We start from the raw sequence: 17487 nt of genomic DNA, 5'->3' as shown, positions 1-17487 counted from the left end.
TTTTTTAGATCATCATGAAATCTTGCAGCTGCTTCATTGTCAGCAATGGCACTCTCACCACTAAGTCGAACACTGTGGAGCCCCATACGTTTTTTAAATCTGTAAAACCAACCACAGCTGCACAAAAACTTTCCTCTTCCTTGCAATTTTCTTTTGTTAGCAGTGAATAGAGACTGCTTGTTTTAGCTTGAATCGTCATCTGACTTAACGGAATTCTTTTCTGGTTACAGTCTTCAATCCATAACATTAACAGATGTTCCATATTATCCATTTCAGAGCTACGATTTTAACAATCATTTTTGATATATAAGATGCTGTTGTCATTCCATGTTCTTTTATTTTATCTTTATTCTTTAGAAGTGTTCGTACCGATGATTCATTCATATTCTTGTCCAGTGCTATCTTAGCATATGATGCACCATTTTCATATTGTTTTATAATTTCTAGATCATTTAGTGTCAACCATTTAAGTTTAGAAGAACACTTAGCACCATTACATTTCTTCTTTCCACTCATATTTGTGTATAAAGGTGTAACGTTTTTAAAAAATAATCTTTAATAAAAATACACAGTGAAAAATATTTGTACAGCTTACGCACAGTCAACGACCTCGCTGCTCGGAATCTAGAATGTTTACTATGAATGCTAGCAGAGTCCGTATATAATGGGAGTTGCGATAACAGTCAGCATGGCCTTGAATCCATAACACATTGGCCTACATGCTGGCATTATAATACATACATACATATCAAATGTATTGGTGCGTAACACAGTTAATTTTTTTTCAATTTGTAAACCATGCTATAGCAAAACCCACGCTGTTCGAAACCGCACTATGTGAGGTATTCCTGTATATATATATTATAATATATATTATTTATAATTTTTGTTTATTTTTATTTATAATATTTATAGATATTTATTATATATATATATATATATATATATATATATATTAAAAATATATATTATATATGGTGATTGTAGTGTGCCGCAAAATTTTAGTGTCTTTAAAAGTGTGCCGCAACAATGAAAAGGTTGAGAAACACTGATATAGTAGATGGTCTGTAGGACAACATGTAGACAAAACAGTTGTAAAGAAGTTGTTTAATATGAGCTCCCACGCAGTATATGAAACTGGAATTTTCAGAGCTAAAGCTATTTGTTTTGTCTGAGATTTATGACTAGAGACCACCTGTTATTTGATGTGGCACCGGTCAGTCTTGAAACAGAGTGTTTTAACAGCTTTAAATTTTTGGCAAGGCCATCTGTTTGAAAGCAGTGCGATATAGGGGAACTTGTTACAAAGGAAAGTTTGTATTATTGTGAGAATTAAGATCATTGCATTATTGATGGGAGGCACATATGGGATGAAGTTGTTAATATATGTAATGTTATATGCATTATTGATGCAGTTTAAATCCTGTTGGCAGCAAAATCACATAAAAGTACAAGGTAGTCTCGCAAACATCTTATTTCTCTGAGGCCATATAGCTTTAGCTACATTATAACTTTGAATTCGAATTTTGTGCTTTCATTCAACAAACTTTGTAATTTACAATGAGAGCTCTGCTCTTGCAAATTATAGCTATGTGGCTGTTCATACACTACTTGCACGAGCTGGCGACTTTGACATCACTTTAGGACAGCTGAGAGCAAAAAGAGATTGAAAATGGTCAGCGTGAGTACAGCTGGAAAACTTAATGTTTCATTAAATTTCTTCCATAAACAGTGACTTACTGCTGCGCAAAAAAAGCTTTAATTCTACACGATTAAGGTTTTTTGCTGGCTTTATAACTAGTCATACAGCTCATCAGTGCATAATTGAAGGGAGAAAAACAAGTGACTTAATGTCATCTGACTTCTCACTCCATACTAATGCTACAGAAGAGGACTAGTTCTATTATTTTGCCTATACCGCCTGTTGTTTCTCTCTGCTATAGTTATAATGGTGTGAGAAATTGAATGAATTTCTTCACAGTACATTATTAAGAGCAAAATGTCATGTCAACTGATATAATAATTGTTTCTTGTTATAATAATTATCCCTGAAGAAGACTATTTAATTTTTTCTTATTCTACACTGCAAAATGTATTTTTAAAAATTTTTGTTTTAAATTGAAGAATGGCCACTAATATTCTGACTACATTTGCTGAGACTGTGTTTATTGTCATTTGTTCATATTTAACAAATTGAACTTTTATTTACATTTTAACCACTGGTTCTATCTTTTAGTCAATATAAATGTTTACAGATGTAAATAAGTTCAGTTGATAATCTTTGACAATCAATAACTATACCTCTCTCTCTAAATTCCAGTAAATTTTAAAATGTGGCATCTCTCAATTTCCAAAGGTCATGGATTTTAAAGGGTTTACTAAATCTGCATGGAGATCCTGCACCAAAGTCAGAATCTGGAACAGGAAGCAGAATGATCCATTAAGCGAGAGTAATAAGGACCTAATATTGGAGAACTCTGCATGGTGGGTGGGGAGGACTTGGCAGTTACAAGTGTCCCATATTGGTGAAACTGAGATTACTGCAACCAAAAACTTCACAATAATAAGGATTCACTGAATTTCATGAACAATAGAAGGTGCCAATTTTCAAGGAATAAAGCCATTAATTTCTGTGGTAGGAATGAGGGATTTCCAATTTTCAGTAGCCAAATCTTTGCAGCAAGAACAGACTTATTCATAAAGGGTACAACACGTCTGAGATTTCCAGATGCTGCATAGAGAAGTGCAGTTATGGTTTGATGTATTTTCTAATTACTGGGTCCTTGACATATAAAAGGTACAGCTTGGCAATCCATTTAAGACTCGCTACACATGATGTGAGGTGTGTAGTGAGACAACATTCAATCTAAACTAAAGTTCTGGACTAAATGTTGTATATGAATGGAACTATCATCGATGATCTGGGAGAGAAAATAATAACTTCTGATTTCACTGGGCTGACATGAAAGCCAAAGTTGCTTGAGTTAAGGACAATTTTTACAAGATTGGCATTTATTGCAACAGTAGTCTGGGTGAGATCAACATTTGGAGTAATATGATTCTAAATGTTGAATTGCAAAAATAAGTCAGTGTTTATTAACAGTGTCAGAAGGCAATTTCATTTATTTATTATTATTATTTTTTTAATGGCTACTTACGTTATACACGTGATATTTTATTTATAGTGCCTAAGAAATTGGGCACCAGCTAATTTCAGCATGTTTCATTAGTCCTTGAAAAGCTTTTGAGCACAACTGCAATTTCACAGCCAACCCAATCCCACTCTCCACAACCCTTACAAAGTCTATATAAAATAAAAGTATGCTTCTGACTACTTGAAGAGGAAAAGTCAGATTGACACCAACGTGCCAGCATACTGATTACACATTCCAAGTTCTTCCCTAAAAAATTTTATATATATAAATGAAGATACAACTGACACTACTTAATGTGGCCACATCTGATAACTGTATTCTGATTCTATTAAATGAAAATCAAAGGAATAGTACCAAGCTGAAATTATATAGGGTTTTTTGAGAACGGCACGTTTGAGTATACTTTTGTATGATGTAATGTGCAGCATGTTGCTCACCAGAGTTCTTATGGTCAGCTCCATCACACAATGCAAATGTCAGCATGCAAACTATGATCCATGGCACTTGATTATTTTCATGAACTAACAAATTATATTCTTTTAACTCAACTAATGCAATCCACTTGAATCACAAATATCACAGCCAAGTCAGTTACAGAATCCAGCATACTTCCAGGTAAAGTAAAATAGCTACCTCTCATAGTCTGTGCTGTAGAAGTACACCAAATAAAATGTATAATCAGCATTTATAATTATACATTTTACAAACTCAACATTTATAATATGCATTCTCAATTATCTTTGACTTGTTGACTTTTCAAAACATTTATAACCAAATTAGAGTAAATATTACAAGGCAGTACTTTAAACCTTACCTGGTAGTATGCCACATTTGGTCAACTTGTTATATAACTGTCACTTGGTGTGTATAACATCAAGTGAACTGCAGGGAACCTGTACAGCACTGCACCTGAGTAATCATCCTGGTTGTCCAATGTCAAATCTGATTCTTATTATTTATGGTACAGAAATTGTATGTCACATTATTTTAAGTCAAGTAATCCTTACAGTTCTTGAATAATGAAATGCAATCATGGAGAATGGCAGGAAGAATTAATTATAGAGTAATAAAAGAAAAGACGAGCCACTGCTAGCATATTCACTATATATATGCAGTAATAATCAACTGGTCATTGTACCAAACAAAGGGAAACGTAATCAGGATTTTTAAACGTTTGAAAAATATGTCAACAAGGAAGACTCCCCCCCCACCTTCCAACTCCCAGACAACATCACAGTTCCAAACCCACTTCTTTTGTAAAGAAATGCAAGTAGGACAATACAACACATTCTCCAAATGGAATTATAACAGTTGCTGTTGTCTACTCTTGGCTAATAAAAATATTACTGACAACTAAAGAGTGCACTTGTTTGACAAAACATGCTTCTTTTGTGCAGCAGACTATTTGTGGTGAAAATGACACGAGGAAACGAACTCAACATTCATGGCTCATAGATTGCAAGTTGATGGTGGCAATATCATGATGTGAGGGACATTATTTTGTGTCTTTGGCTTCTGTAATACAAGTATGAAGTCTTACAACAACTGTGGACTATATGAACAGTGTTGAATGCAAAGCACACCCATCAATGTTTCTCTTGTTTACCAATAGTGACGGTTCCTTTCAACAGACCAAATAGCACAGTTTTGGGTTGCAGAATATTTTGAAGACTCTGTCCTGCTTACAGTTCCTTGGAACTTAATTTTAACAAGCAACTAGGATGAAAAGGTTAATGCATAGCATCATTTTTGTTATATCTCATATTGTGAATGCCTTCACAATGAGTTGCCCTGACATTGCACTACATCAAATACACTTCATCCACTTCACCAGTGGAGAAGACAAATGTTACTTATTCTCAGCAGATACCACCACCCAGATGGCACCATTTCAAGGTTTTTAGCCTCATTGCTGAGCGGGTAGGTATGCTGGTGTTACAATAAGTGACAACATGGTTATGAAGAATAACTCCAGAATATGCCAGATGGTGTGCAACAGTATAGATTAAAAGCCTCAGACTACAGAAAATTCGCTAAGTGAACAGGTTAGTGCACAGCATCATGTTAGTTCTAGTAAACCACCGAAGTGGGTGAAATGGCAACGTTTTTGTTATATCTCATATTGTGAATGCCTTCACAATGGGTTACCCTGATATTGCACTACCTTGAATAAGCAACACTTCACCAGTGGAGAAGACTAATGTTACTTATTCTCGGCGGAGTTATACTTCATAACAGGGTTGTCACTTATTGTAACACCAGGGTACCTATCTGCCCACAGATGAGAGGCCAAAAATCTTTAAAATGGTGCTGTGTGGTGGTGTCCGCCAAGAATAAATAACACGTCTTCTCCACTGGTGAAGCATTCTTATTTGAGGTAATGCAATAACGGGACAACTCATTGTGAAGGTATTCACAATATGAGATATAACAAAAATGATGCCATTTCACCCACTTCAGTGGTTTACTACGAACTAAAATGATGCTATGCTTTACCTTGTTTGATTAGTGAATTTTCCATAGCCTGATGCTTTTAGCCCTAAAATCTTTTTAGTTGCAACTAGGATAATACGCAGTATGATGCATAGATCCACTAGCAGCAGTTTTTGGGACATTAACCACCACATCTCAGAATGTTTTGTAAGTTTGTGATATTCATCCCAAGGTTTGTTCAAAGTCATTATCTGCCCACAAGGAAACACAGATTAATTGAACCTCCCAAACCTGGCATCATCTACTTTTTTCAGCTATTTTCAGGAAAATAGGAGAATCCAGCAAATTTAATTATATTTAGAGTAAGCCTGCTATGCAAAAAACACATCAGGAAATATGTTAGGTCACAAAATTGTCTACTACTATTCACAAACAAGATTAGTGATAGCTTACTCCATTTCTGGGTCTTGTACATGAAGAAATATGCTGACACAAAACATTTATTGAACACTTTTAGAGTGTAATATCTGTAACGACACTGAAAGCAATGTTCATCCAATTGTATTTGCCTTTAGGTGTACCAGATAGAAGAAATACAAGTATCTGGAGGATTGTGGTGGTTCAAATTGCAAAACAGGTTGGCAGGTTATTATCTACTTCCATAGCAGATGATGACTTGTAAACACAAGTCATCTAATTTCGGGTTTCACTGTTAAAACAAACTTGATAGCATGATTTCAGTGTAGTGGCTGTGTGAAACATTCTTACTGTTTCATCAACTGTGTATGGTATTTTGAAAGGGGAAATAATTGCATTTTTTTTTTTATTTCCGCCTATACTATACAATATAATACTTTTCTATTTACCACAGGACACTTTTCTCTAGGGTACATCTGTATAGTATTATGTACAATAAACTGAAGTGCAGAAATGCAGCATTATTTATTTATTTTATTATTATTTTTTCCTTACTATAATTTGACCACCCAAAACAGAGCAAATTCCAATATCCAGCAAGAATCCCAAGGTTTCCCCTCCACCCCCCACCCGACCCTGTGATCCTGAGTGTATAAACTACAGCACATTTTGAATATTGTAATAGTCTTAAATTGTAAATTGCAATACATTACAGTTTAAATGCAATATGTTCTGCAATCTTGAGAATATGAAAACATAAAATTAAATTTTTACCCTACCCCCTTAAAGATATAGTGAACAGTCATCATCAGAAACACAGCCATGTTTTCTCAATGGTATTACATATCACAGATGCCTGGAAGCCTAACTAAAGCTCTAGTTTTCAGACTGATAAGTAAATTATTAAAAATAGTTAACATAAAATCTCTTTATTCATTAAGAATTATAGTCCCTAATAAAATGTCAGCAGAATTTTTAACACAAGCCAAATTAATGAAAATCTTAAGAATACAGCAGAACTGAGGAAATTTATAAACAAACTCAATAAAACCATAATTTAAAATCATAACTTACTAGATTCAGGTGGTGTAAGATATGTTGACTTAGATGAAGTGTTGGAAGTAAATGAAAAGTGTCCTGTCATAAAACTGGCTATTCTTTCTGCTGCACTGACATCACTAGTTAATGATATTGGATTTCTAGATGGAAAGGTTGCAACATTAGGCAAAGCTTGAACTGGGACGTTATTTGTTTTTGTACCTGTTAAAACCCTATGATCATTTTTGTTAGGATGAGGAGGACTAGAAGACAGTTCTTTCCCAGCAGAATAAAAGTTAAATAATAATGGGTATGGTGAATTATACCCTAGCATTTCTAGGTCATTCCTTCCTTTATCGTCCTTTTGTAAAGATATTCCAGTATTTTCCTTAGATAATGTCCTACTTGGAGTAGGCATGGCAAATCCAGATACAACATTATGTTCAAGATTTAACACTGCAGTATTACAACTATCACAGTTACAACTTTCTTTTAAATTATGAGCTGCACATGTTCCACCACCTGAAGATACATTTGGTAAATTTGAATCTTCCTTTGAAGTTAGAATTTTATAACCATCTACCTGTCGACGGATCCGCATCCGTATACGGTCCCGTACACGTTCTTGTTCTTTGTAACAGGGGTTTAGCCTTTTCATCTGCATTCTGTTTTTTTGGCGGTCACGTTCTCTCTGCCTGAAAAGAGGATCACGTCTCTTTAACTGCATACGGCGCCTTTGCCTTTCTCTTTCTTGAGCACGAAAAACTGGATCCATTCTTCTGGTTCTCATTCTGTGTCGTTCTTTTTCTCTTTCAACAGCACGGAACAATGGATCTTGGCGTTTCATCTGCATCATGCTCCTCTGCCTCAATCTTTCCTGTTCCTTATAATAAGGATCCTGTCTTTTTTGTTGGATGCGGTGTTTCTGTCTTGACTTACAGTCAGAGCTGAAAATAAAGGAAAATATTACAACTGCAGTTAATATTAGGTTAACAGTTATCATCAATTTTAGAAAAAAAATAAATAATATATAAATTATCAGAAATTAACTGTATCATCTTGAGGGTCATTGGACCAAACTATACGATGCCAATGAATTTCTGTTCCGATTTGTCTGTTAAAATGAAAAATGAAACTAATTCACATTTAGTTTTATTTTACCAGTAATAACATATTCCTTTTATTTTATCTATATAGAAGTTCCAACAATAAAATTTAGGGATACAAGCAACTAATAAACTGCATATCCAATAACATCTCTAGAAAGAGGATGGATTCCATCAGTAATTTCTTTAGCCAGAATCCCTAAAGTCCATTGGAAGGTACAATGAACTGAATTTGTAGAATTAAATTCCACCCCATTCCTCCACAAAGTCTGTTCCAAAAATGGTGTATATTAAGCAATCTCAATATTAGTGTGATCATTTGAATACTTTTAGTTTTCATTTGAAAATTAAAAAAAGCGCTTGTGTAAAGTTTTAAGATCTATCGATTTTTAATCGAGTTTACATATTTTTTCTCAGATCTTTTCTCCTCTATTTATTAATGACTGCAAAATTAGAAATAACACAGTTTACTTATTATCTTTATTACATTTACTTAACTTTTAATATGCAAACTATCTTTACCAGATACCTAAAGATTAAATTTATTTATTAAACAGAACTAATACTAGGTCGTGTTATCTTGCTGCTGTTGCATAGTCGCAAAAACACCAAAATAAGCAACACCCCCCTTATGTAGGAATGGACTGGTTTGTGACAATGGTGAGGGCTCAAAGTGTGGAATGCCTGATATAAACCCAGCAGATTATATCAGGAATTCCAGACTTTGAGACATCTGGTGAGTATGGGCTTGGCACACCCAGGGTCCTGAGCTGGATATAATCATTCTTCTCTTTCTTGGTGATTCCCTTCTACTTTTGACACTCTCTCCCTCTCAGGATAACTCGGGAATTTTTTTTTGGCTGGTGCAGCATAAGCCTCAGGCTTCCTTGCACAATGTAGCTAATAATAATAATAAGAAGAATGTAGTTTGCACACGTGGCAATCAGTTGAGTGTATGGGTCAGTTTTAAGATCTTTCTGACTTTAAACATGGAACAATTGTGGGAGCAGGATGTGCAGGTGCCAGCATCTCGACAATGGCCAACATAGTTAAGTGATTCCATTCTGTGGTGTCGTGAGTCCACTGTGACAGGCTTAACAGTGGTCACAAGTGGCCAATACTCATAGTGAGCATTGTGTATCCTGTCTGGTAACACAACAGACATGCAGCACAGTGGCCTAGCTGACCACTCAGTACAGCACAGGAATACCAATATCCATATGGACTTAGTATGTAGTGTTACTGTAGCTGTGGAAATTTTTCCTCAACTCTGCATATCCACATGGACTTTTTATAGTTTTATAATGATTCTTGTCAAGCAGCACTGTGGGTCTTCCCCAACTCCACATAATAGCACTGTGTCATAATACAAACTCTGTAAAAGCCACATGGACTGGGTTAGTGAATTTTTTGTGTCCGGTTAGTATAGGGTTGTGTTGGTCTGTTGTTCGTCCAGCCACGTAGCTAAGGGTGGTGAGGAGGTGGGCCAGGTACAGTAGGGGAAAAAGCTCTGGCAAAGCGAACCCTGGCAATACCTGAGCTTACTAGGAAGAACTTTTTTTTTGAGCCCTCCCTAATAAGCTCAGGTATCGCCAGGGTTCGCTTTGCCACCTCCGCCACATGGTGCCCTATGTGGGGAAGGTAGCTATCAGGCTAATAAATCAGGAAAAATTGATTTATTAGCCTGATAGCCACCTGAAAGCTCTGGTGATACCTGAACTTACTGATAGCCACCTGAAAGCTCTGGCAAAGCAAACCCTGACAATACCTGAGTTTACTAGGGAGAACTTTTTTAGCCCTCCCTAATAAGCTCAGGTATCACCAGGGTTCGCTTTGCCACTTCCCCCACATGGTGCCCGATGTGGGGAAAGTGGATATCAGGCTAATAAATCAGAAAAATCTGACTTTCCCACACTGGTCAGACCAGCTGCAACCATTGTCAGAATGCTGCTTAAGGAGAAGTGAGCATGGCATCATAAGAAGAGGGAGCACATCCAGTTATTGTTGTTGCGTTGGCATTTAACAACACATAGGATGCTGGGGCCATATTGTGTCTTTCTAATGATTAATAGGAAATACTAACTTTATTGTAATACTTGTTATATTTTATGATATATTCCTATGTTATTTAGAAAGGTAAACAGTTCTTTCTTATTAGGGTCATCTCCAAGAATCTGCACCAATGTTAGTGATGACTGTGCATTAGCACATGATTTAAAGCTGTTTGAATGGATATTGAGGTGAGGACAGTACACTAATAAATGATGAATAGTCAGTTGCATATGACATGATGTGCATTGAGCAGCACTGATTTTTTTTTTTTTTTTTTTTTGATTTTGGTAGTTGTTGGCGCATCGGCTTCTGTGGCCATATTGCACCTCCCAAGGTTTTTGCAGTACTTTGATCCAAGCCCGAGGCGGGAATCGAACCCGCGACCTTTGGGTTGCCGGGCAGGTACTTTACCCACTCGGCTAGCCCGGTCGGCTGAGCAGCACTGTCATTCATTAATAGACAGAGGTGTGTGAGGCAAATATACCCAATTCTTAGCCTTTCTAGAATTACTTCTCGTCTGCTTTTTTGGAAGCTGGAGAGCCACAGCTTTGGATCTGGTTTTATTCGGTAAAGTTTGTTTCCTGGATGACCAGCTGTTGTAGCATGCTTTGCAGATGATGGGTTTGAACTCTGTATATAGAACTTGACAAGACAGTAAAACAGAAGCATCTGGCTGTTTGGCTGCAAGATCTGCTTTTTCATTTCCTGCTATCCCAGAATGCCCTGGGATCCAGCAGAATGTCACAGTTTGGTTTGACTCGTCACACGCAAGTAATTTAGAATGGATTTGTTTTATTACAGGGTGAGAGGAGTTTGTTTGTTATTTGGTTTTTAGGAGCATTAGCAACTAAGGCCATATTGCTCCGGGATATGCGGTGGTCATTCCCTGACCTTTCCGCATCTTCCATATTTGGTGGTGATGGGCTCGAACCCCGGTCTAATCAAGAAGCGTGTGCTGCGCACTGCTGCTCCTTCCCACCTGGCTACGGAGGCGCCGAGAGGAGTTGGTATTACTATTTATAGCAGAGACAGCACTGAGTGAGTTAGTGTGTATTAAAGCAGACTGAATTAAATGTTCGATAATGTGATCCAAAGCTAAGTTTATAGCATAAAGCTCAGCAGTGAAGATACTGCATTCTACTGGTAATGAGACAGAAGTGGTGAATGACAGGAATATTACCGCAGCACCTACTTGGGTTTCAGTTTTTGATCCATCTGTAAGATTTCACAGCCCTATGAATGAGAAAGAGAATAAGCTGAATGTAACTGTGCGATATTGGGGGAGGATAAGCTGTTCTTTCCCCACTGCTGAAAATAGTCATCATATATTGCACAGATATTTGTCCAGGGTGGATCTGGTGGTGTCATGTCCTGAAATGTATTACAGATTTCTAAATTCCATGATTGAGTCAGTTCCTTAAATCTAAGTGGAGGAGGTCAGTTTTCATTCAGCTTACTATTGTAAGCCAAATGTGACTCCCATTCAGTTTTGTATAGACATCTCTAACTAGGGTGAGAGGGAAGAGTGCAGATTTTTTCACCATACGGCAGAAGTGGCCAACTTAATTTGTGATGCGATCTACTTTTTTCTTCAAAATGTGCCATGATCTACCATCTCAAAAATTTCATTGCACAAGGTGCACAAATTGAGGGATGACTGTATATTTAAAATTTGCCGTGATCGACCAAAATTAAATCTGCGATCGACTGGTAGATTGCGATCAACACATTGGCCACCCCTGCCCTAGAGCAATTCTCAGAGCACTGAGAGTTGCTCTAGGGCAGGGGTTTAATTGCACTGTTTAATTGCACTGAGAGTTGCTCTAGGGCAACTCTTTAGTGCAATTAAACACAAGCCCCTAGAGCAACTCTCAGAGCACTGAGAGTTGCTCTAGGGGCTTGTGTTTAATTGCACTAAAGTACTTTTTCTCGCAGAGTCACACTGTAGAACCATAGTCAAAAGCGAGACCTGATGAGAGCTCTATAAAAATGGATAAGGGTATGTCGATCAGTGCCCCATGACAAGGATGACACACACCAAAGGATATTCAACTTCTTCAAACAGATAGTTCGAAGATAGGCCACATGTGCTTGAAAGTTCAGTTTACTATATAGTATCAGGCCAAGAAATCAGACAGTATGAGCAAGAAGAACTGGCACATTATTTATCTTTAGCTCTGGATCAGGATGAAGAGACCGAAGTTTGCAGAAATGAGTGGTAGCGGATTTCTGTTCAGTGAGATGGTATCCACTGCATAAGGATTGAATTCTGGTTAGAGCAATTTGTAGGTGTCTTTCGATAGTGTTCATACTTTGCAATTGGCAGGATATGGTGAGGTTGTCAGCATACATGTATACTTCAATTGTTTTTGGAAGATCTTCCAATATACTGTTGACCCTAATCACAAATAGGGTTGTACTCAATATGGAACCCTGTGGACACCCTCTTCTTGAATGCGAGATGCTGATAGCATGTTTTGATATCAGACTTGAAATGTGCACAATTTTAAAAAGTTCTGAAATATTAAAAGGGAGGTAGCCTCTCAGTCCTAACTGATGCGTATCTTTAATGATACCATGATGCCATGCAGTGTCAAATGCTTTATAAATATACAGGTTAACCATCGCTAGATGTTGTCTCCTAAGGAAGGCATTACGAATGTTGGATTCAATTTTTACAAGTAAATCGAGGGTGGACCTGTTTTTATGGAAGCTATATTGGTGATCAGAAAGTAGATTTTGGGAATCTAGAATCCAGGTGAGACTCTTATGCACCATCCTTTCAAATATTTTGCCCAAACAGCTTGTCAACGATATTGGTCTATAATTCTGAATTTGAGAAGGATCTTTGCCAGGTTTTGGTATAGCGCAAATATAGGAATGATGCCAGGAGAGAGAGAGAATGTATTTTCTGAAAAGATTTGGTTGTAAACGAGCAATAATATGCATAGATTGGGTTCACATAGATGCTTCAGCATACTGTAGTGAATGCCGTCTGGTCCTGCTGCACTAGATGAAGGTTTGCTCAGATTCTTTCAGCTCAGTGAGAGTAAAGGGCTGGTTATACGAAAATGAGCGACTAGTTGAAAAATTCAATTTAATATGTTCTTCATTAGTTTTAATGCATTGAAAGGAGGTCACATAAGATGTTGTTATTTGGTTTTTAGGAGCATTAGCAACTAAGGCCATATTGCTCCGGGGATATGCGGTGGTCATTCCCTGACCTTTCCGCATCCTCCGTATTTGGTGGTCACGGGCTCGAACCCCGGTCTAATCAAGAAGCGTGTGCTATGCACTGCTGCTCCTGCCCACCTGGCTACGGAGGCACCAGATCACATAAGAGAAACAAGCAGAAATATTATAGAAAGATTCTACTAAAGCATTTGCAATATCAGTAAGAGAGGATAAGTCCTGCCCATTCCATTGTATTATTGGAGACTGCAACGGTAAAAATTTCCCATTGAGTGCATGTATTTTTTTTTTCAGATAATCCGTGTCAGCATTTTTGTTAATAGTTGAGGTAAAGTTAATCCAGGAGTCACGCTTTGCTTTTTTTTTTTTTTTTTTTTTTTTTTGTCTTGCTCTGGCTCTGAGTTTTTTTGAAAACAATTAGGTTGGTGGTAGTTGGGAATTTTCGAAATTGGTTACAAGCATGGCTTTTCCCGTCTTTGGAGTAATCTTCATTCCACCACTGGTTTTGGTGTACCCATTTGGGCTGGTCAGATTTTGGAATGGAAATTTTGGCTGCCAATAATATATGGCTGGTAATGTGATCGGTTACATTGTCAATATGTTGCTGCTGTACATACTGTTTGTTGAGTAGGACACAAGTAGAATAGTTTTTCCAGTCTGCTTTGTGGAAATTCCAAGAAGTACGGACTTTAGGACATGACAAATCCTGTGTTTGAATTGAACTGATTACAGGAAAATGGTCACTGTGGAAAGGATCCTTCAGCACTAACCATTCCATGCTTGGAAAAAGAGATGATGAACAGATGGATAAGTCTATGGCAGATGTACCTGTAGGTAGTTGGACATGAGCTGGAGAGCCAGTGTTTAATACAGTCAGGTTATGGTTATCCAGGAATGTTTCAATTAATTGGCCTCTCCTATCCATGGGTGGAAGATCCCCACAATGGATGGTGGCCATTGAAATCACTAAATAAACAGACAGGAAGCAGCAGTTGTGTGATTAGATTGTCAAGTTCAGTCTGGAAGCAAGGATAATTCGGTGAGATATAAATGGATGCAAGGGTTAATGATATTCCCATTGCCATCCGAACTGCTACAACTTCTAAGGCAGCTTGTAGTGGGAGATGTCTTGACGGTATAGTAAATTTTACAAGAACAGCTATCCTCCACTAGCAGGACCGTCAGAATCTCTGTCTCACCTAAACATGGTATAATTTTTGAATCCGAGAGAGACTTTTAGTGATAGAAGTTTTTTCTGTAAGCATACGCCGACTGCATTTGTTTGAATAAATAAATCACTCAGGTCATCAAAATTACTCCATAATCCTCTACAGTTCTATTGTAGGAATTTATTCATTATTTGGGTTTGATTGAGGAAGATTAATCTGATTGTTTTTTCTGAGAAGGCTTCAGTCTGCTTTGTTTTAATATTTCATTCCTGGAAAAGGTTGGGCGTCCTGTTTCTATAGTAACATTAGCATGTAATTCTAATACTGATTTGTCATCCTCTGGTTGAACATCAATTTCCATTTTGCTATTGCATGGTTTCACTTTTTCCTTGTCTTCAACGATTGCTGATTTTACTGTGTTTGGTAATGTTGAGATAGCACCAGTTGGGATACTGATTGGCGTATTGCTGATCTCATTGACTAAGTTTCTTTTTGGATGTTAGCACAGTTCTGGCTCAGGTGGAAAAAGAACTGCTTGGTTCTATGGAGACATCTGTTTGTGTTGCAACTGAGCAGCTACTTCTGGTGACCAGTGCATATGATCGGCTAGGCATGGTTAACAGCACTTACTTGCTTTCTTGCTTCAGGATATGTGACTTATATGCTCCACTTTATATTTCTGGATTTTTTTCCCCTGTTTTCCAAAGACCACAAGCTTTAGAAAATGCTGGATGGCTTCCTTTACAGTTTGGGCAAGTAGGAGAGGAAGCTGTACATTCTCCTTGGTGCCACAAATAGGGCACACAGTATTGCCTCAGTATGCAGTCTGTGCACGGCCGTACTTCTGGCATTTAAAGCAGGGCATGGGATTCAGGATGTAAGGTAGAATCTTGCAGTTTAAGTAACCTGCTTTAACAGAAGATGGAAGATTCGGAGTGTTGAACATCAAAATAATGGGTCTGGTTTGTAGCAGGTTACCATCTTTTTTGGTCATTATTCTCCAAGCATGTGTCAACCTTTTGTTCGCTAAGCTCTTGTACTATTTCTTCTTCAGAGACAGTTAGTAAGTCCCATTCACTGATAATGCCTTTAGACATGTTCAGAGTGTTATGGGGCATAACTGACATTGGAATATTGTTGAATGTTGTTAATTTTAACAATTTTTTTGAATGAGATGTTTGTTTGTTATTTGGTTTTTAGGAGCATTAGCAACTAAGGCCATATTGCTCCGGGATATGCGGTGGTCATTCCTTGACCTTTCCGCATCCTCCATATTTGGTGGTGACAGGCTCGAACCCCGGTCTAATCAAGAAGCATGTGCTACGCACTGCTGCTCCTTCCCACTGGGCTACGGAGGTGCCTTTTGAATGAGATGTTTTTGAAGTTTCAATTAGAAGGTCTCCAGATTGGAGACACTTTACCATTTTAGGGATCCAACAACCGATTCTAAACATTTCTGTATCAGAAAAGGCAACAGCTTGCCAACAGGTTGTGTGGACTTTCAGTGCATTATAAGAAATGCTGGCATATCTGAAATCTGTTTTTCCGTCCAAAGGGGCTTCGGACGATTTGACTCATGTTCTGAGACAGAGTTAACAACTTAGCCACACGTGGACTCTAGTGATGGATATTCATTGCAATCCATCGTTGCTCCTTTTAGCCCTGAAAGAGGGAATTCCTTCTCCCAGGTTACCGGCCCCAGCATGTGGAGACAGGAGTGGTGCCAACCAGTGACCAAGCAATCAGCAGAAGAGGAGAGCAGTATGTTGCTAGCGATAGCAGTAATATTGCTAATGGTGAAGCTGTGATGTTGCTCAGCGAGGGAAGAAGTAACGTTGCAAGCGGTGGAGGGTTTATTAAAGCACTAGTACTCACCCTAGGAAAAACACTAGAAAATCGCACTACAAAGATCGCTTGGGAACTATTACTTGGCACTCAGGGCCAGCATCCAGGTGGGTCAAGTCCCCAAACTGCTGTCATATTTGAGGGGGAGATCTAGCAACAAAACTTTGTACACACACACATCTTATCACTCCTACGAGTACACAAGACATTTTACACACACACACACACACACACACACACACACACACACACACACACACACACACACACACACACACACACACACTTTATGAGGTTTTTTATATATATATATATATATGTGTGTGGTTTTGGTTATTGGGAATATATTTACTGGCCTATCTTGCAACATGATGCAAAGACAGAGCTTGGTAGTATTACTTATATATACTCATTTTGTGTATATGTTGTGTGTTGTAATCACAGGTATTGATATAGCATTTTAGCTAACAAGAGGAAATTAGGTAAGAAATTAGGATAGAAATAGACATTCCTGCTCTCTTATAAATGAACAGCTCAGAGTGTGGGGGAATAAAATTAGTTAGAGGAAAGTGAAAAGTATATGAATGAGGAATATAAAGTTAGTGTTATTCGGAAGTGCAATAGGAAATTGCACCCCCGGATAATATCTTACTGTTCTATAGGATAACAGTCTTATTGTCAATAAGACCTTTTGACAAGTTTTACTGACAGACTATTGTTAACAAGTCAAATAGAATTAGACAATAGTCGTTATTAATAAAAAACAATAGCAAAGACAATAAGGGATTTACCATTATAAACATTGATTTCTATGATAAATACAGGAATCTTACCACCCCACTTAGTACTCTTAATTGGGGATGCAAAAACAGAGTGCTAACTAAATCCATGTTAAGCAGAGGAGATTTATCCACAGGATATAAGGTAAATACAGTAAACCCCCGCTATTCGCGGTATCTGTATTCGCGGTTTCGCGTATTCGCGATCGCTGATTTAATATAAAATGAAACCTAAAAAAATGTGAATTTTAAAGCGCCGTGAATATTATCCGCCATAAAAAACATGGGCGTGGCTAAAATT

At 37.6% G+C, this 17487-nt stretch overlaps 1 protein-coding gene across 4 annotated transcripts in view; it reads right to left on the bottom strand.

Annotated features, from left to right (window-relative positions):
- LOC150077228 (uncharacterized) overlaps positions 1–17487 on the bottom strand; it is a 221082-nt gene that overhangs the window by 52705 nt on the left and 150890 nt on the right. For 3 of the 4 annotated variants that reach the window (XM_090386898.1, XM_090386900.1, XM_090386901.1), the window contains one exon: positions 7080–7990. In XM_090386898.1, coding sequence (XP_090243024.1) covers positions 7080–7990 — 911 coding nt within the window. The remainder of the gene's footprint in view (positions 1–7079; positions 7991–17487) is intronic. The other variant, XM_090386899.1, reaches the window with a different exon arrangement.

Source organism: Mastigoproctus giganteus, chromosome 12 (assembly GCF_048544385.1).
Source record: "Mastigoproctus giganteus isolate SK-2022 chromosome 12, ASM4854438v1, whole genome shotgun sequence".
NCBI classification, from domain to species: domain Eukaryota; kingdom Metazoa; phylum Arthropoda; class Arachnida; order Uropygi; family Thelyphonidae; genus Mastigoproctus; species Mastigoproctus giganteus.
This window is presented reverse-complemented; position numbering and strand designations above follow the sequence as displayed.